The 27082-nt window shown below is 44.3% G+C and overlaps 1 protein-coding gene across 1 annotated transcript in view; it reads right to left on the reverse strand.

Annotated features, from left to right (window-relative positions):
- LOC142312826 (uncharacterized) overlaps positions 1 to 27082 on the reverse strand; it is a 240548-nt gene that overhangs the window by 78323 nt on the left and 135143 nt on the right. The window contains 1 exon segment of the mRNA XM_075351811.1: positions 12912 to 13071. Coding sequence (XP_075207926.1) covers positions 12912 to 13071 — 160 coding nt within the window.

The following is a 27082-nucleotide window of genomic DNA, read 5'->3' on the forward strand; positions in this document are numbered from 1 at the left end:
CGGAGCAGAGCCGTGTGTATAGAGCGGAGCTATGTGTATGGAGCAGTGCCGTTGGTACGTCATGTATGGAGCAAAGGGCTCAGTTCCACTTGTGTTTTGCACGGACGAATGCAATCTGATAAAACATCGGACTGCACTCGCACCAGTGCAAAACTATGGGGCAGCGTCCATCTGCGATTGATTTTTCATGCCATATCGGCAAGAGAAAAGAATTGTAGCATGCTTCGTTTGGCAGCATTTTCTGCTCACGCACCCCCATACAAGTCTATGGGAGCGTCTGAAACATCGCACTGCACTTGTATGTCATCCAACTGCAGTGCGATGTATGCAGAGACAGGCAGTAGAGAAGATGGGGAGACAGTGCTCCCTCCCTCTTCTCCGCACCTGTGACCCCATCACAAGATCGCATCACACTCGCATGACCCTCGGCTTACGCTCGCAGAGCCATTAGCATATCGCTTCCGAAGCTCTCTCATCTGAAGCTGTACACAAGTGGAACCGTACCCTAGAGATTGGAACTGTGTGCAGAACTGTGTCACTTACACAATGTGTGTATTTCCAGCTATCTGTACACTGTCTATATGCTACCATAAGGTAAACTAATCCACAGTTGTATTTAGCACACTACTGCTGTGTCAATGACGCCCAATAGATCTGACTCATTCCTCATTCAATTCTTGCATAATCACCTGATTAAAACTGAACCCAGATAAAACGGAGGTTCTGTTGGCCAAAGGTCAGCGCCTAACAGCAAATGGTAACATTCAAATTAAACCCCTCAATATACGGGACACACAGGCCTTCAGAACTCCGAATAGAGGCGCAGTTCGGCTGTAGTTATTGATGGGATAGAATAGTCACTCTGACGCCAAGTATAAACCATTATCCAGTGTTCATTTTTCAATCATAGATCAATGTCTAAATGAATCATCTTATTCCACCAGAAGACCTATAAGCTGGTACGTGCCTGTAACCTAGGACTACTGTAATGTCTTATACAGTCATATGAAAAAGTTTGGGCACCCCTATTAATGTTAACTTTTTTTTTTATAACAAATTGGGTTTTTGCAACAGCTATTTCAGTTTCATATATCTAATAACTGATGGATTGAGTAATATTTCTGGATTGAAATGAGGCAGAAAATGTGCAATCCGCATTTAAACAAAATTTGACCGGTGTAAAAGTATGGGCACCTCAACATAAAAGTGACATTATATTTTGTAGATCCTCCTTTTGCCAAAAATCACAGCCTCTAGTCGCTTCCTGTAGCTTTTAATGAGTTCCTGGATGAAGGTATATTTGACCATTCCTGTTTACAAAACAATTCCAGTTCAGTTAAGTTTGATTGTCGCCGAGCATGGACAGCACGCTTCAAATCATCCCACAGATTTTCAATGATATTCAGGTCTGGGGACTGGGATGGCCATTCCAGAACATTGTAATTGTTCCTCTGCATGAATGCCTGAGTAGGTTTGGAGCGGTGTTTTGGATCATTGTCTTGCTGAAATATACATCCCCTGCGTAACTTCAACTTCGTCACTGATTCTTCCACATTATTGTCAAGAATCTGCTGATACTGAGTTGAATCCATGCGACCCTCAACTTTAACAAGATTCCCGATGCCGGCATTGGCCACACAGCCCCAAAGCATGATGGAACCTCCACCAAATTTTACTGTGGGTAGCAAGTGCTTTTCTTGGAATGCCGTGTTTTTTTGCCTCCATGCATAACGCCTTTTTGTATGACCAAACAACTCAATCTTAGTTTCATCAGTCCACAGGACCTTCTTCCAAAATGTAACTGGCTTGTCCAAATGTGCTTTTGCATATCTCAGGCGACTCTGTTTGTGGCGTGCTTACAGAAACGGCTTCTTTCGCATCACTCTCCCATACAGCTTCTCCTTGTGCAAAGTGCGCTGTATTGTTGACCGATGCACATTGACACCATCTGCAGCAAGATGAAGCTGCAGGTCTTTGGAGGTGGTCTGTGGATTGTCCTTGACTGTTCTCACCATTCTTCTTCTCTGCCTTTCTGATATTTTTCTTGACCTGCCACTTCTGGGCTTAACAAGAACTGTACCTGTGTTCTTCCATTTCCTTACTATGTTCCTCACAGTGGAAACTGACCGTTTAAATCTCTGAGACAACTTTTTGTATCCTTCCCCTGAACAACTATGTTGAATAATCTTTGTTTTCAGATCATTTGAGAGTTGTTTTGAGGAGCCCATGATGCCACTCTTCATAGGAGATTCAAATAGGAGAACAACTTGCAAATGGCCACCTTAAATACCTTTTCTCATGATTGGATACACCTGCCTATGAAGTTCAAAGCTCAATGAGGTTACAAAACCAATTTAGTGCTTTAGTAAGTCAGTAAAAAGTAGTTAGGAGTGTTCAAATCAAGAAATTGTTAAGGGTGCCCATACTTATGCACCTGTCAAATTTAGTTTAAATGCGGATTGCACATTTTCTGTTAGTACAATAAACCTCATTTCAATCCAGAAATATTACTCAGTCCATCAGTTATTAGATAAATGAAACTGAAATAGCTGTTGCAAAAACCCAAATTGTTATAAAGAAAAAAAGGTTAACATTAATAGGGGTGCCCAAACTTTTTCATATGACTGTATGTAGGCTTCCCAGGTAAAGCAATACATTGCCTTTAATTAGTACAAAATGCTGCAGGTAGGTTAATAACCAATAACCTCATTATGTACCAATACCACTAATCCTCCCTGCACACTGCAATGGCTGTAAAAATGGAGACTAACTTTACAATGTTGCCTATTGGCCTTTAAAGTTATGGATGACTTAAAGGCCCTGTCACACACAGAGATAAATCTTTGGCAGATCTGTGGTTGCAGTGAAATTGTGGACAATCAGTTCCAGGTTTGTGGCTGTGTACAAATGGAACAATATGTCCATGATTTCACTGTAACCACAGATCTGCCAAAGATTTATCTCTGTGTGTGACAGGGCCTTCAGCCTCTGCCACTTGAAGGATCTACTGAAGTCCTAGCTTATGGATACATATCACAACATTTCTCTTCAACAGGCTTGCACAACGTTTTTTGGTTCAAGGGCTGCATTGCCAAAATGATCCAATCTCAAGAACTGCAAAACATTTAAAGCGGTAATAGGGTAACCAGTGCTCCCACTTCCCTGTGGTGATTGTTGGAATGACATTGTATTGTACCGTGTTTTTTCAAAAATAACACAGTCTTATACTTTTTTTGCCCCCAAAAAAGCGCTAGGGCTTATTTTTGGAGGAGGTCTTATTCTTGGAGAACCACGGTTGGGGGTAAGTTTACCCCCCCCCCAAAAAAAACAGACACCCCCCACCTTCCCAGGAGACTCATACATACCAGACCCCGGACGGCTGAGTGACTCCGAAGTCCTCCCTGTGATCTCCGGCAGCCGCCACCAGCAAGTATGCTGCATGCTGCCTCCTGCTGCTGGACGGACACACACATACTGATAACACAGACACTCATTCTCACACACACACACACTCTCTCTCCATCCAGCGGTACAGAGTGCATCCGTTAGGTTATACCTGTCAAGAGCCTGTATATTCTAGCATCTACCCTGGCCGCAGGGATGGGAGGAAGTCATGTGTCCCAGGTCCTTGCGCTCCACCGCACAGCTTCTCAGGATCGGTATCGCTGGATATGGTGAGTGTGCGTGAGCGATCTGAAGGGTGATTGTGTGTGTGATGTTATGTGTGATTGTTTGTGTGATGTGATGTGTGCGGGGGTGCAATCGGTACAAGTCCTGCTGTTCAGCGTCTAGTCAGTGTGATTGCAGGGTGCCCGCTTTCTATAATGAAGTGTCCTGCAGTATCTTTAACTTTTTTAGCTGTATGGACACTTCATTATTGAACCGCGACTAGGGCTTATTTTCAGGGGAGGGCTTATTGAAGCCTTGCTCTGAAAATACTTTAAAATACCTGCTAGGGCTTATTTTTGGGGGCGGGCTTATTTTAGGAAAAACACGGTATTTGTTTTAACTGCCTTGTATTAATGTGTATTTTTCATCCTGTAATACGGTTGGCTGCCACCAGAGGCCATGGGTCCTGGATCCCTCAGAGAGAAGGGATGGACTGGGAGATGACGGTGCAGCAGGAGTTAATTGAGAGGATTGCTCATCAGCACAGGAGGAGATATAGGGGAAGGAACTTCCTGGTTCAGGCAGATAGTAGTGATGGGCAGTACGGCTCTTTTTGGTGATCCGGTTTCCCATGGCTCCGGTCACCAAAAAGAGCCGACTCTTTCAGATCGATCATGGATCCCTGTGTGAACGCATAGTTAAGATTATATTAACGCTTCAGAAACCCCGCCCACTCACGGCTAAACACCGCTCACTTACAACAGACCAATTAAATTGTTTCGTGGGCGGGATTTAGTTCAGATGGGCGTGGTTTCTTCCACTGAACACCTGACTTTTACGCCCAGTGAGAGCCGTTTAGAGAATTCAGTGGCTCTCAGTGGGGATCCGACTCCTGTCAGTCACAGCAGGTAAACGGATCTTTGTGTCGGATCGTTCGCGACTGACACATCACTAGCAGATGGGTAAACAGAACAGAACAAGAGCGAGAAGTTCAAGAGTGACAGAAGAAGCAGAGTGGAGTACAGAAGGGTGAAGGTGGCAGGGACTGTATTCAATGTGGAAGGAAGCCCAAACCTTCGCCATCCCCTGGTCCCTGCTACAGTGACAGGACACAAAGAAGAAGGAGAGAAGCAAAGCTATTAGAAGGGGCTCTATTGCAGCAGGACATAATTCCAGAGTGTTATGGAGACGTAAGGAGAAAATGGGACGCTCCTACCTTAGGCGTTATCTGCCAGTATCTGAGGGAAAGCAGTTGCGGCGGTGGGCATCAAGTGAGTCCAACTGTCTGTGAGCTGAGCTGTGTGATCCACCACCATGCTGGGGAAATGGGTCCAAAGCGTGAGGATAAGTTGCCCCATTACGGACGTCCCTGCAAAGCCGAGCTGGATGTTGGAGTTAATGTACTTGAAAGATAATTATGACAAGTCTGCTGTAAACCGTTTGAAACTGTCTGCCTGCAAGCTGTTTAGTAAAGTGAAGCAAATGTTACCCAGTGAATGTCTCCTTCCTGACCGAGCGGGGCTCAAGACCCGTTGGAGTGAATAGGACCCAGAAGACGAACGGTAGCAGTCAGCAGGTTCCACCTCCACACCACATAACACCTCCTCCACTCTGCCCCGTGGGTGGGTTTAAGGTCTGCCATGACCCTCGCCCACGACTGCCCTTCTCTGGCACTTACATGAATACATCACCTGAACCAGGTTTTGAGTATTTGAGGAGGATTTAGAGATATTCTGCTCCAAAAAAAGTGAGAACATGCATTGACTTACACTGAGTTTTAGGAGCAGAAACTGAGGGCAATCTCCTAAAATCCTCCTCATAATCTTAAAACTTTAAACGTTTGAGGACTATAAGCTTTAGCATAGCCATGAACCACATTTTGGATTGCTACATCTGTACAAGATCAGAACCACCATCAATACATGAACGCAGCACCAGAACCATATTTCTGTGCATGAATAAATCACCAAAGTTAGTATAATGATCAATTTCTCCATATACAATTTTATGGCATGAACCTACTACTCCCATTTTGTCTTTAACAACTGTAAGGAGATACTGGGATTTGCTGTTAACAGCCTTCATCATACTACGGACCACACAGGAACCACAACACTGATGAGACGCAGGAAGGATCACAAATAAACATTCACATTCAGTACCTTATGGATACTTTATACATCTTTTCTAGTTGAAGTTATTCCCATCCTTTTTGTCTCCATGTAATATAGTCATCCTTGTGAGATTTTACGCACAGAGCTTATCTCACAGTCTTCTCTCTTCTGCCTCGTCAGCAGCACTTCCTGACATGATGTACTTAAAAATAAAAGTATCATTATACTGCCCCATAAATAAAAATATCTTCCTTGCTGCACCTCTGAAAAAATAATTGCTGTGATTCCTGCACAAAATATTTCCCCCCACACACATACTGCCCTTTTCTAAAATATCCACTCATAGTGTTCCTCTCCAAAAAATTCCTACCCACAATGTTCCCATGCAAAATATCCCTACCACTGCCCATCTGCAAAATGTCTTCCAGACTGCCCTTCTCCAAAATATCCCCCACAGACTGCCCTTCTCCAAAATATCCCCCACAGACTGTCCTTCTGCAAAATATCTCCCCACATTGCCCTTCTTCAAAATATTCTCATATTGCTCCTCTCCAAACTATCCCCCCACAATGCTTCTATGCAAAATATCCCCCTATTGTGCCTCAAAAATATCCTCCCATACTGCCCTGCTCTAAAATATCCCCCCACACACTGCACCTTTGCAAAATATCCCTCCACACTGCCCTTGCCCAAATTATCCCCCCAACTGCCGTTCTACAAAATATCCCCCAATGCTACCCCTCTCAAAAATATCATGCAACAAAGGAAGGAAATGTCAGCTGACCCAATTCACCCAGTTCCTGTAGATCGCACGGATACACCTTGCCATGGTATGTATATCAATTAAAAGACTGGACATCCAGCGAAATAGGAACTTGACCACCATAGAGGATGCTAAAGTAAAATGAATCCGTTGGTCAGACAATCCAAGAATGTTGTCACACGGGGTTTGTCGCATAACTCGCTGGGTATCATGGCAGCATCAGACGCTGTTCACACGCCAGACTCGTCTGAATTACATAGGTAGGCTCGGGTATCGCCTAGCTGTTTGTTCATTTGTGATCAGGCTGGCACGAGTTAATTCCTACTGGCCTGCTGCTTACCTCTGGGATCACATGTGGGAAGACCTATCACAGCTACTCCCTGCCTTTTTAAGATGGAGGAATCTGTTATCCTATGTCGAAAATAGCTTTTGCTACACCGGTCTGTGTGCTGTTGTATCGCAGTCCTGCTGGTAATTGTGTGCTTTGTGCGTGTAGTTGTGATGTTCTCTCGTCATCTCCTTGTTTCCCCCCTGTTATTTTCCTCCTTATCTCTTATTGTTTAATACCTCTGTGTGAGCATGCTGAGTGAACGTGTTTTGGTGTCCCCTGTTTGTCCATATTTGTGGATTCTACCACTCCTGTCCTGGCCCTTCCCTGGGGTGAGGTAGAGGGGGTATTAGATTAGGGCTGTACATGAGCAGGGCTAGGAAGGAGGCCCAGATATCGTCACCATCAGATGTATCTCTAGGATCAGGGAGAACTAGGGCCCCCCTAGCCTGAGGGCCAGTATAGGAGCCCTGGTCCCCGGTTATCCCATCACACCCTGTAACAGGTATGTATAAAATATTAGGATGAAGAAACCAACGCGTTTCAGCTATGCAGAGCCTTATTCATAGTTTATACAATAATGGAAGGAAACGCACCATATATACTCTCAAATTCTTGCGATATTCATGTCTCTGTCCCTCTGGATCCTACTGGGAGCCCATTAGTGAATTCTCAGGTGTTAATCAGTATCCTTGCTGGCAGAGTCCTGCTGCCTGTAAAAGTTCATGTTAACCCTTTGTTCTTCTCAGTATCACGTCAAAGTCCAGATATTAATTAACTAAATTGTATTTAGGGCCAGTAAGAGAAATCTCGGCATTAGGTCTAATAACAATTCAGTACATCGTATCCAGAAAAAAAATTGGAGTATTTAGGAAAAATAAAGGTACATTTCATTATATCCATTATAGGAGGGACTCTCCATAGATATTCATATGGACAAAAAAATTACACACACCAATATTAAAGGGATCCAGTCACCAGATTTTGGCCTTCCAGACTAAAACTAGCACCTTAAAGGGAACCTGTCACCACTTTTTTGCCTTATAAGCTGCAGCCATCACCACCGGGCTCTTATATACAGCATTCTAACATGCTGTATATAAGAGCCCAGGCCGCTGTGAGAGCAGAAAAAAACACTTAATAATACTTACCTAACAGTTGCGCGGTTGGCCATATGGGCGTCTCCGTTGTTTGATTCCGGCGCCTCCTCTTTTGGCCATCTTCGTCCTCTTTCTGAAGCCTGTGTGCATGACGCGTCTACGTCATACACACTCGCCGGTCATGCGCAGGCGCACTACAATACTTTGCTCAGGACCTGAATGCTGGCGAGTGTGGATGACATCAGATGCGTCATGCACCGCGGCTAGAGAAGAAGGTCAAAGATGGCCAAAAGAGGCGGCACCGGAGAACGGAGACGCCCATATGGCCAAACGCGCAACCGTTAGGTAAGTATTATGAAGTGTTTTTTTAAGTTCTCACAGCAGCCTGGCCTCTTATATACAGCATGTTAGAATGCTGTATATAAGAGCCCGGTGGTGGTGGCCGCAGCTTATATGCCAAAAAAGTAGTGACAGGTTCCCTTTAAGCAGAACCTGTGCTGCATTTCATGAAGGTGCATGTTACCCCCGACCCCCACTGTAGACCCCAAAAATATCTGTATAAAATCTCCCGCCCTGTCTCGTCTGAGGGGCGTCCGAATCTGCGCCTCCTGTCCCTCTTTTCTCACTCATTCTGTGCTGATTGATATAGATGACGCCTCGGATGCCATCCACGTAGGCGGGTAAAATCTTCATATTCTTGGCTTGTGCAGGCACTCTTCGCTTTGCCCTGTTGCGGGCAGAGCTGAAAACATAGGTGCGCCTGCACAAACTGGCGAGTTCACTGTACAGGTACGAGATTTTGCCCCATGATGTGGATGACGTCACCCACTTCATACACATTGCCGGGTAAAATCTTGCGCCTGTGCAGAGAACTCACCTGTGCGCGAGCCGGGAATATGGAGATTTTGCCTGCCTGCATCGATGGCGTCCGAGGCGTCATCCACGTCAATCAGTGTAGGAGGAAGGTGAAAGAAGGAACAGGCGGCGCAGATTAGGACACCCGTCAGACCAGATCGGACAATTTTATAAACAGGGTGGGAGACTTTATAAAGGTATTTTTGGGGTCACAAATTCATGTGAAAGCATATACATCAAAAATACATACAAGGAAAGTATGTGCCGTCTTATCTTGCAATGGTGATAAATTAATATACAATTAAACCGTCCGTGACTGCAAGTATTCATTGAAATGAACAACCATCCAATTGCAGAAAAAAACATGTCATCTTCAAATTCATGATCACTTGTGGTATAAAGGTGCAGTCTAACCCCCTATGTCAATGCCCAGTCGTACCTGGTCCCAATGCTTCATCAGATTTAAGGACTTGACATGTTATACATTCATGACAGAGGATAACTTAGTACGTAATACAACATACGCAGTCATATAAGAACTCAATCAGGTATACATTAGTCCTGGGGATCAAAAATAATACAATATCATATGCAGTCGATGTCAGTCTGCAGCAACCCAATAGCTACCGGTATATATAAAATAAGATCACCATAACAAGACACAGACGCTGTATCCCATAGATATGCAGAAATACACAATCCGGTATTCCCATCTCCAAGATCCTACCCCAATATATAGTAGGTATAATTATAATAATATTAGCAAATACCTTCCATTAGAAATGTAATCTAGTTCTTCTTATATAGCCATGTCTCTTTCTTGAAGAACAAGGCATTTTAGCCTAGGTATCCATGGTTACGTCCACTCCTCTAGTGACAGTTAGATGTTCGTGGTTGTAACCATGGATACCTAGGCTAAAATGCCATGTACATGAGGTAAGAGACATGGCTATATGAGGAGAACTATGCTACATTTCTAATTGGAGGTGTTTGCTAATATTATTATTATGCCTACTACATATTAGGATAGGATCTTGGAGATGGGAATACCCCTCTAATGCATTCTTGCCATGTACACTATGAGTCTGACATCCAGAATGGGAACATGCCTACGTCTGGATGGAGTCCCAGGTCAGATCCCCTCACGATCGAGTCCTCTTGCTGTTTTTCACCGCAGGAAGTGTCTCTTAGGCCTCCTTCACACCTCCATGTCTCCTAATTGTGTGGTGTCCGTTTTCACACGCATTGGCGACACGTTCACCCCCATTACCAATCCAATACTGGATAATAGAAAAATATTTTATTGGAACAATCAACCCTCGACTTGAGTCCAGATTCACCAATTTATAAAAAATTATTTGCAAGAAAACAGTCTGCCGTAATCCATAGCGATGTTCCCCAAAAGCAAATCTGAAAGATGTAAAAACAGAAGATAATTAAAGAAAAAAAAAAGACACCCTAATTCACCAATTTATTTCCTTGCAAAAACCCTAATCCATGGTCCGCCATAATCAATAAGGGGATTCCACAACATTCCAAGACTCACTGTCTCAGTTAATGAAGAACAGATAGTTTCTCATTGGCTGGGAGAGCAGCCTCTGCATCCCCACACACTGTTCTGTGTGAGAACCACGGCTGTGAACTGAGATTACCTCATAAGCTTACCCAAGGTCACAGCAGCGGGTCACACAGTAGTGTATGAGCCACTGCGGGCAGGGACGAGCAGTGATGTCATGAGTTCACCAGAAGTCAGTGCCCATGGCACGTCTCACACCAAGTATCTCGAGAGCCTGCGGCAATGAACTTCGGCGAACTGATGAGTTCCCCGCAGTTCAATGCACACGGTTCTCACACAAAGTATTGCAAGAGCCCTCTGGTTTATAATAGCAGAGGAGTCTGCCCTCAGCAGCAGCATCATTCAGCAGCTCCCTGCACACAGACACGCATTGCCAGGATGCTTAGAATCAGAGCGCACAGCATGGTCTGCAGGTATATTCATTTAGTCGGCCATCACAGAATCCACAACCCTCTGCAAACCCTTACCCAGTGAAGCCAACAGCATGTCTGTCCCTATCTTGCCTGGCCTCTCCACCAATGTATGGAGATGATCCAAACTTATGCCGTGGTTTTTTGAACCAGTGCTCCTTGCATTTTGAGCTCTCGTCTCAGCAACTGGTGACCAATTGCTCCAAAGTGGCGTTCGTCATCTGACTGGAGACACCCTGGCATGGTTTAATCCCCTAAGGGAGAAGAGTGACATCCATCAACTGCCCACCTTTCTAACCACCTTCCGCAAGGTTTTCGATAGGACGCCATGCCTCTACTGTCTCGTTACTCATTGGAGTCCGCAAGGGGAAAATCATGGTTGGGCAGTACGCTATCAACTTTTGCACCCTGTCCTCTAAACTCGGGTGGAAAAATAAGGCATTGGTGGCCGCCTTATGGGAGTGACTGTCTGGAAGAATTAAGGATGAACTGGCCAGCCAGAAGGTGCCTTCCATCCTAGATTACCTGATTTTCTTGGCAACCTGTGTTGACCTACGCTTCCATGAGCGTACCAGAGAGGTCTCTAGTGAGAGGGAGAAGAGAACCACGCATTTGGCACCCACCTTTCAGCAACCAATACTGCCTCCCCCCACCAGGACCGCTACCCCGCACGACCCCATGGAAGTGGACCACATTACAGAGGCCAGGCAACAACAGGAGACCTGGCAAGTGGCAGGTGGATGCTTCTACTGTGGAAGTGTCAAGCACCTGATTCAGGATTGCCCTGTGAAGCCGGGAAACTACCGAGCCTAGGGTCCGTTGGAGAGGCCACCTTAGGTCATGATAAGTCCTCTTCATTTCTCCATGTCCCAGTATCCCTATTCTGTGGTTTCAACCAGTTTATGGAGCGTGCATTCCTGCATTCCAGCTCTGCCAGGAACTTTATCCAGCAGTCTGTAGATCTTCATCAGATTCCAGTCCGGTGTCTTCTTATTCCCATCCCTATCCTCCGTGGATGGGAGGACTCTTTCTAAGCCCACTTGGTTTGTCACCGAGACCCTAGAAATGCGAGTGGGATTGTTGTTGCACTCATAAAAGTTTGCTTTTCATGTGCTCCCAGGGATGGCTCATGACCTGCTGTTGGAGTTACCGTGGCGTCGGTCACACAAGCCGGTATTGGACTCAGGAGATATACTCCGATGGGGGCACATTGCTATGATGAGTGCCTGATCCCGGTCTGTCCTTCTCACCCACCAGCATTGCCAGCTAATCTTCCGGGCATAAAATTCACCTACTGGCCCTATGACGACGTCTTTGACAAGAAGAAGGCTGAAACACTGCTGTCACATAGATCCTATGACTGTCCCATTGACCTCCTTCCCAGGTTAACCCCTCTTTGAGGGTGTATCTACCCCCTGTCGCAGGCAGAGACCCAAGCCATGACTGAATATGTTAAGGAGAACCTGATCCGAGCCTTCATCCAAAAGTCCTCCCACCAGTGCGGGTTTCTTCTTTGTTAAGAAAAAGAACGGGTCTCCTCGGCCTTGTATTCACTATCGAAGGCTGAATAAAATAATGGTGAAACATAGTTATTCGCTTCCACTTATCCCTGAACTGTTTGACCAACTTTGAGGCTCCAGGATCTTTTCTAAGCTTCATCTCCGAGAGCATATAATCTAGTGTGGATCCAGTCAGGTGACGAATGGAAGATGGCCTTTAACACTTTTGATGGGCACTACGAGTATCTAGTGATGCCGTTCGGGTTTAGTAATGCCTTTGTGGTCTTCCAAGAATTCGTTAATGACATATTCCGAGACCTTCTCTACACCTGTGTGGTAATATATGTGGATGATATCCTCATCTTTTCTCCAAACCTGCCTACCCACCAGAGGAATGTTTGTCTGGTTTTTCAGAGGTTGAGGGATAACCGCTTCTATGCCAAACTTGTGAAGTGCTCAAGCAGACTTGCTGCCTTTCCTAGCCTACATAGTCTCCAATACCGGCCTGAAGATGGATCCGGACAAGGTATTGGCTGTACTGAAGTGGCCCTGTCTGGACGGGCTGAAGGCTATCCAGCGGTTTCTGAGCTTTGCCAATTATTACAGGTAGTTCATCCAGCACTTTTGAGCTCTGGTCCGTCCCATCTCAGCTCTCACCAGCAAAGGGGAAAATCCTAAGATATGGACCTTGGAGGTGGAAGATTCCATCCTATCGTTCAAGCGGGCCTTTGAGTCTGCTCCTGCTCTGCATAGACCTGAGACAAGAAAGCAGTTTATCTTGGAGGTAGACGCCTCTTCCTCGGAAGACGGTGCAGTTCTTACACAGAAGACAACCAAGGTTAAGAGTAACCTGCGGTTTTTTTTCCAGTGACCGAGAGTTGCTGGCAATCAAGTTAGCCCTGGAAGAGTGGCGATACCTGCTGGAGGGGTCAATGCATCCAGTCATCATCTACACTGACCACAAGAACCTGTCCTACCTCCAGTCAACTCAGAGATTGCACCCACAACAGGACCGGTGGTCGCTGTTCTTTGCCCGCTTCAACTTTGTCCTGTACTTCTGTCCTGCTGCGAAGAACGTCAATGCTGATGCGATGTCTCAGTTGTTTCTGTCAGTGGACCAGGAGGAGGAGCCTCAGCATATCATAGAACCTTCCATGCTGATGGTAGCCCCAGTTGACGTACATCAAATTCCCCTCGGTAAGACGTGTGTCGCAGAGGCAGATAGAGAACAAGTCCTTTGGTTGGGTCATACCTCCGGACTGGAGGGTCATGTCAGTCAGAAAAAGCCCTTGCAGCTGATCTCTCGACATTATTTGTGGCCTAAGCTACGATGGGACGTTCTGGAATTTGTTTAATCTTGTCCCTCTTGTGCTCAGAATAAGACGCCAAAGACGCTTCCTGCTGGTCCTCTGCTTCCTTTACCAGTGTCATCTGCTCCATGGAAACACATCGGGATGGACTTTATAATGGACCTACCGAGATCTTCTGGGTACACCGTCATCTGGGTCGTAGTACACAAAATTTCTAAGATGGCCTATTTTTTGCTGCTCACCCAGTTCTCGATGAACAATTCATCCAGCATATCTTCCAGCTACACAGTCTTCCTCTCCACCTCACCACATAGTGTCTGATAGAGTGGTCCAGTTCACGGCATGGTTCTAGAGAGATATCTGCAAGATGCTGGATGTCACTTTGGATTTTTTATCTGCCTACCATCAGCAGGCCAATGGCCAAGTGGAATGCGTTAACCAAGTCCTGACTACTTCCGTCATTTCATCGATGAGCACCACAGTGACTGAGTCAAGCTTCTTCCGTGGGCTTAGTTTTCCTACAACAACCATGTGAGTGAGTCCTCTGCCAAGTCTCCGTTCCATGTGGTTTATGGGCAGCAACCCAAAGCTCCATGCCCTGTGATGTGTTCCTCCAGCAGCTGATACCCTTGTGAGGTCCTCCGATATCTGGGCAGAGACCAAGTCCGCTCTAGAGCAGCCCTCCAACTGTATGAAGAGACACGCGGACAAGAGACACCTAGATTGTCCTTCCTTCCAGCCTGGAGACAAGGTATGGCTTTTTTTGTAGATACGTACGCCTTAAGATGCCACCCTACAAGTTGGGTCCCCACTTAATCGGTTCCTTTGAGTGCGGATCAACAAGGTATCGTAGACGTTAAGGATGCCGCCCACTCTAGATATCCCCAACTCCTTCCACGTATCTGTGATGGCGATTCATTTGAGGTTAAGGCTACCCTTGATAAGAAACGGATCCGAGGTAGGACCTACTATTTGGTAGATTGGAAGGGGTTCGGTCCTGAGGAGAGGTCTTGGGAACCAGAGAAGAATGTTGATGCCACTCTTCTCCTTAAGAGATTCCTGAAAAGGAGAGAGAGTAAGGGGGAGTATTGTAGCGCCCAGTCCCGATGTGGCACACTCGCACGCTCCCGCTCCTATGCCTAGGCGAGGGCGCTATTCTCATCTGTCCGGCGGTACCAGGCGTTCCATTCCTGCTCGCTGCTGCCTGTTCCTGCTTCCAGGCCAGTTGCAGGCGTTCTGGAGTGCCCGAAGGGTGCACGCAGCCACGCCACCTTTTATTAAAGGGTCAGTATCCTATTCCCTGGAAGTGACTCCCTGAGGTTAGCAATCACCCTGTAAATACTTAAGACATTCTCTCCTTAGGGGAGATGCCTGAGCAACGCCTATCCGTAGTGCGTTTCTAGTTCTCAGGTCCCGTACCCGTTGCTGGATCTAGTCTTATGTTCATGTGTCCTAGTACCAGTTACCTGTACCTGCTTATCTGTGTTTTTTTCCAGAGCCTGCTACTACACCTCCGTGCAGCCACGTCCGAGTCACCACTTCTGTGCTGCCACGTCCGAGTCACCACTTTCTTGCTGCCACGTCTGAGCATATCCATACTGGACTTCAGAAAATCTCCATTATGTCTGAGCCGACACCATTGGTACCGGCTGACGTGCACTTAGGCCCCCTGGGGCTGCACCTGACAATCCCTGTATAGGGGTTAGCTCGAGGTTAGTTCCACCAGGGAAGTCCGGTGTACGATCCAGTGGGTCTACTCCCAGAAGCTCCTCGACACTCCTCAGCGATTATAAGAATATATATACTATATATATATATATACACACACACACAATATATATAAAAAAAAATACCTTCTCACCCCCTGTGGGTGGTTATTTGTCCTTCCTCATTCTCGGGTCCTCTACCAGAGGCCTGGGAGTTTGAGGGTTCTGCGCAGGATCTTAGTTGTTCCCAGCACTGTGCTTTTCTGGACAGGGAGCTCAGATGTTGCTCCTGGAATCTGTTGCAGCCATTTTTCCAACTTAGTGGTCACTGCTCCAAGTGCTCCTATCACCACTGGAATCACTGTTACCTTCACCTTCCACATCTTCTCCAGTTGTTCTTTAAGGCCCTGGTATTTCTAAAGCTTCTCATATTCCTTCTTTCTGATGTTACTGTCATTAGGCACTGCCCCATCTATTATCATTGCTGTCTTCTGACCCTTGTCTACTATTACGATATCTGGTTGGTTAGCTACCACTTGCTTATCTGTCTGGATCTTGAAGTCCCACAGGATTTTAGCCCTTTCATTCTCCACCACTTTTTCTGGGGTCTTTCACCACTATATGTTGGATTGTTTCCGTGGTTTCTTTACATAGTCTACACCTTGGGTCTTGTCTTGTGTGGTAGATCCCTGCTTCTATGGATCTGGTACTTAGCGCCTGCTCTTGTGCAGCTATGATTAGTGCCTCTGTGCTGTCCTGGAGTCCAGCTTTCTCCAGCCATTGGTAGGATTTCTTCATGTCAGCCACCTCCATTATCTGTCTATGGTACATCCCATGCAGCGGCTTGTCTTGCCATGGCACTTCATGTTCTTGTTCTTCCTTCCCAGGCTGTTGTTGTTGCTGTCTTAGGCTCTCCTTCAGCATTTCATCTTTTGGTGCCATTTTTCTGATGTATTCCTGGATACTTCTTGTTTCATCCATGATGGTGGCTTGGACACCTATCAAGCCTCGACCACTCTCCTTTCTGTTGGTATACAATCTTTGGGTGTTTGACTTGGGGTGGAGACCACCATGCATTGTGAGGAGCTTCCGGGTCTTCACATCTGCAGCTTCCATTTCTTCTTTTGGCCAGCACACTATGCCAGCAGGGTATCTGATAACTGGCAGAGCGTATGTATTGATGGCGCGGATCTTATTCTTCCCATTCAGCTGGCTCTTTAGGACCTGTCTTACCCTTTGATGGTATTTGGATGTTGCTGCTTTTCTTGCCTCCTCATCGTAGTTACCGTATCCCTGTGGGATGCCAAGGTACTTGTAGCAGGTTTGTACATCTGCTATGTGCCCTGCCGGTAGTTCTACTCCATCAGTCTTTACTACCTTGCCTCTCTTTATGACCAGCTGCCCGACCTTCTCCAGTCCGAAGGACATCCCAATGTCTTCGCTGTATATCCTGGTCAGGTGGATCAGTGAACTGATGTCTCGTTCATTTTTCGCATGCAGCTTGATGTCATCCATGTAGAGTAGGTGGCTGATGATGCTTCCACTCTTGAACTTGTATCCATAGCCAGACTCTGTTATTATCTGACTGAGGGGATTTAAGCCTATGCAGAACAGCAATGGGGATAGTGCATCACCTTGGTATATGCCACATTTGATGGACACTTGTGCTAGTTGCCTTGAGTTGACTTCCAGTGTTGTCCTCCATAGCCCCATTGAGTTGCTGAGGAAGGTTCTTAATTTCCTATTGACATTGTAGAGAGCCAAGCATTCACAGATCCATGTGTGTGGCATTGAGTCGTAGGCTTTCCTATAGTCAATCCAGGCTGTGCTGAGATTGATCTGTCTGGATCTTGAGTCTTGAGCGACTGCTCTATCCACTAGCAGCTGGTGCTTAGAGCCTCTGGTGATGTTCCCAATGCCTTTCTGAGCTGGATTCATGTACTGATTCATATGGTTCTGTAGCTTGGTGGCTATGATGCCTGACAGGAGTTCCCATGTTGTTGTAAGGCAGGTTATTGGACGATAGTTGGATGGAATTGTTCCTTTACAAGGGTCCTTCATGATCAGCACTGTTCTTCCTTGTGTTAGCCAAGCTGGGTGGTGGCCTATATATATATGTGTCTAGAAAACTGTATAACTATATCTATATAATATATATACAGTTGAAACTAGACATGAAATCTGACATGAAATCAGAATAAACCTTTCCCTTTTTTAGGTCAATTAGGAACCAAAATTATTCAAAATTATTCATGTTTGCCAAATGCCAGAATAAGGAGAGAGAGAGAGACAGAGAGAGAGAGAAAATGTTTTAAGGCATATTTATTACTTTCTGCAAAGTCAAAAGTTTATATACATTTCATTAGTATTTGGTGCCATTACCCTTAAACTGTATGACTTGGGTGAAATGTTCTGGATATCCTTCCACACGTTTCTCACAATAGTTAGTAGGAATTTGGGCCCATTGCTCCTGACAGAACTGGAGTAACTGAGCCATTATTGTAGGTTCATGAAAAAATGCGTTCAATAAAGTACACACACAAGGAGTGCTATATTCAAATATGTAAATATTTTATTGATTACAAAAAATGAACACACAAGAAGACATATAAAAACATAATCATGTGACAAGAAATGATCGTTTTTTTGGGGGACTCCTATGAAAGGGGGAGTAATCATGTGTCCAGCACTAGGTATAAAGATGATGAGTAAAAAGGACCGTCTTATATGTATAAGTATAGTATTTAAATAGAAAATGTCAATATGTGGAAATATCCAGCAAAGAAATGGCACTCTATGAGTGATTCACCAGATGATAGTAAATATAAAAGTAAAGGATTAGGTATCCTATGGTGACTCACCCATAGAGAGATAGTCAGGCGGTCCAAAAGACTGGGCACAATGATAGTATACCGACCCGTCCTGACTGGGTATAGAGATGGTAAGTAAAAAGGACCGGTCTTATATATATAAGTATAGTGTTTGAATAAGAAATATCAATATGTGGGAATGTTCAACAAAAAATGACATCCTATGAGTGATTCATCAGACGCTAATAAATACAAAAGTAAAGGATTAGATATTCTGCATGTGGTGACTCACCCATAGAAAGACAGTCAGACGGTCCAAAAAGGCTGGGCACAATGATAGTATACCGACCCGTCCTGCACGCGCGTATCGTGTATGTGCGTACACATTTCATTAGTATTTGGTACTTGGGTGAAATGTTCTGGATATCCTTCCACAAGTTTCACACAATAGTTAGTAGGAATTTGGGCCCATTCCTCCTGACAGAACTGGAGTAAATGAGCCATTATTGTAGGTTGCCTTACTCGCACCGGCCTTTTCAGCTTTGCTCATAAATTTTCAAGAGGATTGAGATCAGGGCTTTGTGATGGCCTCACCAAAACATTGACTTTGTTATCCTTCAGCCACTTAGTGACTAGTTTGGCAATATGCTTCGGGTCATTGTCCATTTGGAAGACCCATTTCTGCCCAAGCTTTAAGTTCCTGGCTGATGCCTCAGTATTGCCACATAATCTTCTTTGATTATGATGCCATCTATTTTGTGAAGTGCACCAGTCCCTCCTGCAGCAAAACAACGCTACAACATGATGCTGCCACCCCTGTGTTTCACAGTTGGAATGGTGTTCTTAGGCTTCAAAGCTTTTCCCTGTTTCCTCCAAACATAGCAATGGTCATTATGGCCAAACAGTTCTACTTTAGTTTCGTCAGACCACAGGACATGTCACTGAAAATTAAGGTCTTTGTTTCTGTGTGCATTTTCAAACATTAATCTGGCTTTTTTTTTTTGTTTCTTTTGGAGTAATTGTTTATTCCTGGTAGAGTGGCTTTTCAGCCCATGTTGACACAGTACTCGTTTCACTGTGGATAATGACACCATCTTACCAGCTTCCACCAACATCTTCACAAGGTCTTTTACTTTTGTTCTTGGGTTGATATGCACATGTCTGACCAAAGCACGTTCACAGAACCCGTCTCCTGCCTGAGCGGTATGATGGCTGGACATTCCCATCTTGTTTGTTCTTGCGTATAATTGTTTGTACAGATGAACGAGGCACCTTCAGGTATCTGGAAATTACACCCAAGGATGAACCAGACTTGTGCAAGTCCACAATTCTTTTCCTAAGATCTTGGCTGATTTCTTTTGACTTTCCGATGATGCTACACAAAGAAGCAGTGTGTTTAAGGCTGGTTTCACACTACGTCTTTTTAACATCCGTTAAAAACGTTTTTTTAACGGAAGTACGGATCCTGTGCAAATCCGTTTTCACTGCAATGCATTTTCAATGGACTCGCGTCCACCTGCGTTTGCATGCGTTTGCGTCCGTTAGACGCAGGATCCGTCCTTTTGCGTTATTTTGACATGTTTCAAAAACGCAACATGTAGCGTTTTTGAGCTCCGTCCAAATACTTCAAATTGCTGGATCCTGCCTATAACGCATGCAAACGCAGGTGAACGCTGCATGCTGATAGACAGGATCCTGCTTTTATACTGAGCATGCCCAGGGTGTGTCTCTCTCTCTCTCTCTCTCTCTCTCTCAGCAGCTGCAGACACTCGTAACCAAAATAAATATCGGGTATCCAAGGACGATGTTTACCTTGGTTACCAGCGTCTGCAGCTGTCACAAGCCTCCTCCCAGTCTAGTTCCCCTCACTCCCGATCACATGACTCCAATGCCCGCCCCTAAACATCCAGTGCAGGATCCTGCAAAATAACATATGCGTTTGCATACGTTATTTGCTATAAAAGCAGGATCCGTACTTCCGCTAAAAAAACGTTTTCAGCGGATGTTAAAAAGACGTAGTGTGAAACCAGCCTTAGGTGTGCATTAAAATATATCCACAGGTGTCTCTAATTAACTCAGATGTAGCCAATAAAGCTAAACACTGTCTAGTAACTCCAGATAGAACTTATTTGACCAAGAAACTGTTTATTGCTAGGAAAAGTGTGGCTGGATTTTGGATGTCCCAAAGAATTCCTACTGTTTTGGACTGGAAATCAAAAATAAATCTCAATACATGCTTTTTTAAAGAGTTATTTTCACGCACACAGAGGTTACACAGAAATGTTTTAGAAAACATGGCAGAGGTGGAATAGTTCTTCTCATCCGTATATTAATTCCTGGTGTCCTTTTACTAGTGGAAGATGTCAGACTCAGATATGCCATCAAGTTTACATATTTCGCCATCAATATTCTACTTTGGACGAATTACGTTTAGTTATATACTCTTTTGACACCTAAGTTTGATTGAAACAAATTACACACAAATGAAAGTTTTATTGGTTCTTTAATTTCTATTTTTCCATTATTTAAGGTTATATCAACCATACACATAGTAATATAGAATATTAATTTTAATAGTTTACGTAAAAATCCAATGTGGAGTTCAGTGACTCCTTCTTTGGTTAGGACAGTGTTCCATGCTCCAATTATTTTGCCCTCCTTGGGAAATTAATATGACAGACAATGATTTTTGTCGTGTATTGACTAAGCTCATACTATTTGCTTTTGTATGTTTGTAAAGTGAAATTGACTTTGTATCCTAAATGAAAAAAAAAAGATCCGAACACAGTATACTTTATAAAAGCAGATGTTTATTATTCATTGGGAACAAGTTTAAAAGGGTTTGTCCGACAAGTCCCTGTCTTTCACCTGCCTTGACATAAGGAGTATGGGACAGCTGGCATGTCAATTATCCAATGTGCATCTTATGATTGAGACAAGGTTAGCCGCCTTTGTTCATGACTGATGTCAGATCAGGAGGAAAAAATAGGCATCTTTTAGGATGTAATTATATTGTATATATTAATGTGAATTATTCTATGCACATGATTGATATACACAGAATGGCTACCTTATTAGCGATATCTGTCCTTTCCTAACTGGAGCTTTCTAGTCTAGAAATTAGACACTAAAAAATGTAAGTGTAAATCGAGATTAGAATGGGAACACAGAAGGAGCTGAGTACTTTTGAACAAGGCATAGTCACTAGAGTTAAAATAGCCTGGTCTTATGTTTATAACTGCTGAGCGTAGAGCAAAGTACTGTAATGCACAGGCACGAGGAAAGGTCAAGGACCACCTCTGCGTGCGCACTACCATACTTTGATCTGCACGTAGCTGGCCTGATCAAAGTGTACATGTGCAGGAATGAATGACACAGGATGAGTCATGCATACGGGGCTGGGTAGGAGGACGGCGACGGCACAAGATGGAGGAGGCACCGAACCGAGAGCAGCGACGTCCATTGGACCGGACCGCCCCCTAGGTGAGTATTATAAAGGTGTTTTTACGTTATCCAGAGCAGCCTGGTGGTGCCGCAGCACTTAAGGAAAAAACCTGGTGACTGGGTCCCTTCAATACAACACTGCTTCTCTAAAGTTTCAAAAGACACATCTAGTTGTTCCTTAGCACAGATGGACTATAACAGCAGTCGACCACTTTTATATCCAGAAAGTAAAGACTCAAGTGCAAAGTGACCAAGAGACCCAATTTTTGCACCAACAAAAAACGTTTGGTCTCCATAGGACAATGCTCCTGCAGCAAGATTTTTACGCCTAGGCAAATCTATGCCATGAATAATTACGGTGATTCAGAAGGTGAAACGAGGTCCAATGCACTACTAGATGGGTGTCTCTAATGTTGAGCCCTTCAGTGTATATGTGTTATTTGGATTCAATGAGGAAAAAGAAGAGAAGGGTCAAAACTTTTTCGAACTCTAGCTATATTAAAACTTTACTTGGCCTTGCCATCTTATAAGCACTTTCCGTACAAGGTCGCTGTCCTTCCAATCACTGTTGTGCAGGTTTGAACAGGTTATATCAGCTCATTTTTTACTGTAGTGCGAAAAAAAATGTCTGCCCCAATTGTGATTACTTTCAAAAGAAAGCAGCATGCAGTGGTTCGTTTTTTTGCTTTTTTTTTGTGGACTGAGGGTGTCTGGTGTTGATTTTTATTATAGACTATTTGCACAGTATGGAGAAAGTGTTTTGTAACCAAGAGTTCGGTATGAGTGGATTGTGAAGTTAAAAGAAGGTTGCACAAGTGTCAGCCATGAAGAAAGAGCCGAACACCCACCTACATCCACAATAGATGACAACATTAGTATGTACAATTGAAACCAGACGTTTACATACACGGTCTAAAAAGACACATATACATGTTTTTCTCACTATCTGACATGAAAATCAGAATAAATCTTTACCGTTTGAGGTCAATTATTAACCAAAATTATTTATAATTGCCAAATGCCAGAATGAGAGAGAGAGAATGTTTTAAGGCATTTTTATTTCTTTCTGCAAAGTCAAAATTTTACATACGCTAAGAGTACTATGCCTTTAAACAATATGGGACAGCCCATTTGATGATGTCATGTCTTTGAAAGCTTCTGATAGGTTTATTGACAACATCTGAGTTAATTAGAGACACATCTGTGGATGTATTTTAATGCACACCTGAAAGACACTGCTTCTTTGTGTAGCATCTTGAGAAAGTAAAAAAAAAAAAATCAGCCAAGTTCTCAGGAAAAGAATTGTGGACTTGCTCAAGTCTGGTTCATCCTTTGGTGCAATTTCCAGATACCTGAAAGTGCCTCCTACATCTGTACAAACCATTATACGCAAGTACAAACAAGATGGGAATGCCCAGCCATCATACTGCTCAGGAAGGAGAGGGGTTCTGTGTTCCAGAGATGAATATGCTTTGATCATACATGTGCATATCAACCCAAGAACAAAAGCAAAAGACCTTGTTAAGATGCTGGCGGAAGCTGGTAAGATTGTGTCATTATCCACAGTGAAATGAGTACTGTATTAACATGAGCTGAAAGGTCACTTTGCCAGGGAGAAGCCATTACTCCAAAAGAAACATAATGGGGGTGGCAGCGTCATGTTGTGGGGTTGTTTTGCTGCAGGAGGGACTGATGCACTTCACAAAATAGTTGGCATTATGAGGAAAGAAGATTATTTGGCAATATTGAAGCAAAATCTCAAGACATCAGCCAGGAACTTAAAGCTTGGGCGGAAATGGGTCTTCCAAATGGACAATGACCCGAAGCATACTGCCAAACTAGTTACAAAGTGGCTGAAAGATAACAAAGTCAATGTTTTGGAGTGGCCATCATAAAGCCCTGATCTTAATCCTATTTTAAATTTATGGGCAAAGCTGAGACGGCCGGTGCAAGCAAGGCAACCTACAAAAATGGCTCAGTTACACCAGCTCTGTCAAGAGGAATGGGCCCAAATTCCTACCAACTATAGTGAAATATCATGTCAGATAGTGAGAAAAACATGCATATGTGTCTTTTTAGATAGTCTATGTAAACGTCTGGTTTGAACTGTACATGAACTGATTCTATTACCGTGTTTTTCCAAAAATAAGACACTGTCTTATATTTTTTTTGCCCCCCAAAAAAGCACTAGGGCTTATTTTTGGAGGAGGTCTTATTCTTAGAGAAACACGGTTGGGGGTAAGTTTACCCCCCAAAAAAGCAGACCCCCCTCACTTCCCAGGAGACTCATACTCACCAGACCAGGACGCCTGCGTGGCTCCCAGGTCCTCCTGTGATCTCCGGTCGGTGCTGCATGCCGTCCTACCCTGCTGCTAGCTGACACACACAGCAGATCACACACACAAACACAGCAGATCACACACACACACACACACACAGCAGTTTGCAGATATACACAGCAGATCACACACAGCAAATCGCAGGCACACACAGCCGATCACAGATACACACATCCGATCGCAGGCACACACAGCAGCTCACACACACAGCAGCTCACACACACAAAGCAGATCGCAGATATACACAGCAGATCACACACATCCGATCGCAGGCACACACAGCCGATCACAGATACACACATCCGATCGCAGGCACACACAGCCGATCACAGATACACACATCCGATCGCAGGCACACACAGCCAATCATAGATAAACACATTCGATCGCAGGCACACACAGCTGATCACAGATCAGATACACACATCCGATCGCAGGCACACACAGCCGATCACAGACACACACACAGCGGATTGTAGACACACAGCAGATCACACAGCAGATCACTCTCACACACACACACACACACACACACACACACTCACTCACATCACATCCAGCACTTACGGCTGCAGGGAATGAGAGCAAGTCACGTGTCCGGCCGCAGGTCCTGTTCGTTGCGCTGCACTGCACTGCCTCTCAGGATTCTGCGGCGAGAAGAGATCGGTGTCGCTGGATGAGGTGAGTATGTATGCGATCCGATGTGTGTGCGATCCGATGTTTGTGTGTGTGATTTGATGTTTGCGTGTGAGCCGATGTTTGTGTGTGCGATCTGATTAGGTGTGCGATCTGACTGTGTGCGAACCGATGTTTGTGTGTGAGATCTGGTGTGTGTGTGTGTGTATGTGAGAGAGAGCTGATGTGTGCGGGTGTGTGATCACTGCAGGTCCTGCCGCTCAGTGTCGGGTGAGTGTAATTGCCGGGTGCCGCTATGTATAATGAATTGTCCTGCAGTATCTGTATCTTTTTTAGCTGCACGGACACTTCATTATTGATCCGTGGCTTGGGCTTATTTTCGGGGGAGGGCTTATATTTAAGCCTTTCTCCGAAAATGCTGAAAATCCCTGCTAGGGCTTATTTTTGGGGGAGGTCTTATTTTTGGAAAAACACGGTATATAGAGGTATGACAGTGGATTATATGGCAAATCCTTTGATTAACCCCTTCACCCCCGGCCACTAAAACACCCTAATGACCGAGCCATTTTTTGCAATTCTGACCAGTGTCACTTTGACAGGTTATAACTCTGGAACGCTTCAACGGATCCTGGCGATTCTGAGATTGTTTTTTCGTGACATATTGTACTTCATGTCAGTTGTAAATTTAGGCCGATATTTTTTGCGTTTATTTGTGAAAATTTAGGAAATTTGGCGAAAATTTTGAAAATTTCGCAATTTTCAAACTTTGAAAATTTATGCCCATAAATCTGAGAGATATGTCACACAAAATAGTTACTAAATAACATTTCCCACTTGTGTACTTTACATCAGCGCAATTTTCGAAACAAATTTTTTTTCCGTTAGGAAGTTAGAAGGGGTCAAAGGTCATCAGCAAATTCTCATTTTTCCAACAAAATTTACAAAATAATTTTTTTTAGGGACCACATTACATTTGAGGTGACTTTGAGAGGCCTAGGTGACAGAAAATACCCAAAAGTGACCCCATTCTAAAAACTACACCCCTCACACTGCTCAAAACCACATCCAATAAGTTTATTAACCCTTTAGGTGCTTCACAGGAACCAAAGCAATGTGGAAGGAAAAAATGAAAATTTTACTTTTTAACACAAAAATGTTACTTTAGCCATAAAATTTTCATTTTTACAAGGGAGAAAAGAGAAAGTACACAATACAATTTATTGTGCATGTTCTCCTGAGTACGCTGATACCCCATATGTGGTAAAAATCAATTGTTTGGGCGCACGGCAGAGCTCGGAAGGGAAGGAGCGCCATTTGAATTTTTGAACGCAAAATTAGCTGCACTCATTAGCGGACGCCATGTCGGGTTTGAAGACCCCCTGAGGTGGCTAACCAATGGAGCTCCCCCACAAGTGACCCCATTTTGGAAACTAGAGCCCTCAAATAATTTTTCTAGATGTTTGGTGAGCACTTTGAACCCCTGGGGGCTTCACAGAAGTTTATAGCGTTGAGCCGTGAAAAGAAAAAAAATCTTTTTTTACCACAAAACGGTTGCTTCAACTAGGTAGCTTTTTTTTTCACAAGGGTAACAGGAAAAAATGCACCATAAAATGTATTGTGCATTTTCTCCTGAGTACGCAGATACCTCATATGTGGTGGAAATCAAATGTTTGGACACACAGCAGTGCTCGGAAGGCAAGGAGCGCCATTTGAATTTTTGAGTGCAAAATTAGCTGCACCTGTTAGCGGACGCCATGTCGGGTTTGAAGACCCCCTGAGGTGCCTAAACAATGGAGCTCCCCCACAAGTAACCCCATTTTGGAAACTAGAGCCCTCAAATAATTTTTCTAGATGTTTGGTGAGCACTTTGAACACCTGGGGGCTTCACAGAAGTTTATAGCGTTGAGCCGTGAAAAGAAAAAAAATTTTTTTTACCACAAAACGGTTGCTTCAACTAGGTAGCTTTTTTTTTCACAAGGCTATCAGGAAAAAATGCACCATAAAATGTATTGTGCATTTTCTCCTGAGTACGCAGATACCTCATATGTGGTGGAAAGTAATTGTTTGGGCGCATGGCGGGGTTCAGAAGAGAAGGAGCGCCATTTGACAGCAAAATTGGTTGGAATCATTAGCGGACGCCATGTCACATTTGGAGACCCCCTATGGTGCCTAAACAGTGGAGCTCCCCCACAAGTGACACCATTTTGGAAACTAGAGCCCTCAAATAATTTTTCTAGATGTTTGGTGAGCACTTTGAACACCTGGGGGCTTCACAGAAGTTTATAGCGTTGAGCCGTGAAAAGAAAAAAAATTTTTTTTACCACAAAACGGTTGCTTCAACTAGGTAGCTTTTTTTTTCACAAGGCTATCAGGAAAAAATGCACCATAAAATGCATTGTGCATTTTCTCCTGAGTACGCAGATACCTCATATGTGGTGGAAAGTAATTGTTTGGGCGCATGGCGGGGCTCAGAAGAGAAGGAGCGCCATTTGACAGCAAAATTGGTTGGAATCATTAGCGGACGCCATGTCACGTTTGGAGACCCCCTATGGTGCCTAAACAGTGGAGCTCCCCCACAAGTGA

This window comes from Anomaloglossus baeobatrachus, chromosome 5, assembly GCF_048569485.1.
Source record: "Anomaloglossus baeobatrachus isolate aAnoBae1 chromosome 5, aAnoBae1.hap1, whole genome shotgun sequence".
Taxonomy (NCBI): Eukaryota; Metazoa; Chordata; class Amphibia; order Anura; family Aromobatidae; genus Anomaloglossus; species Anomaloglossus baeobatrachus.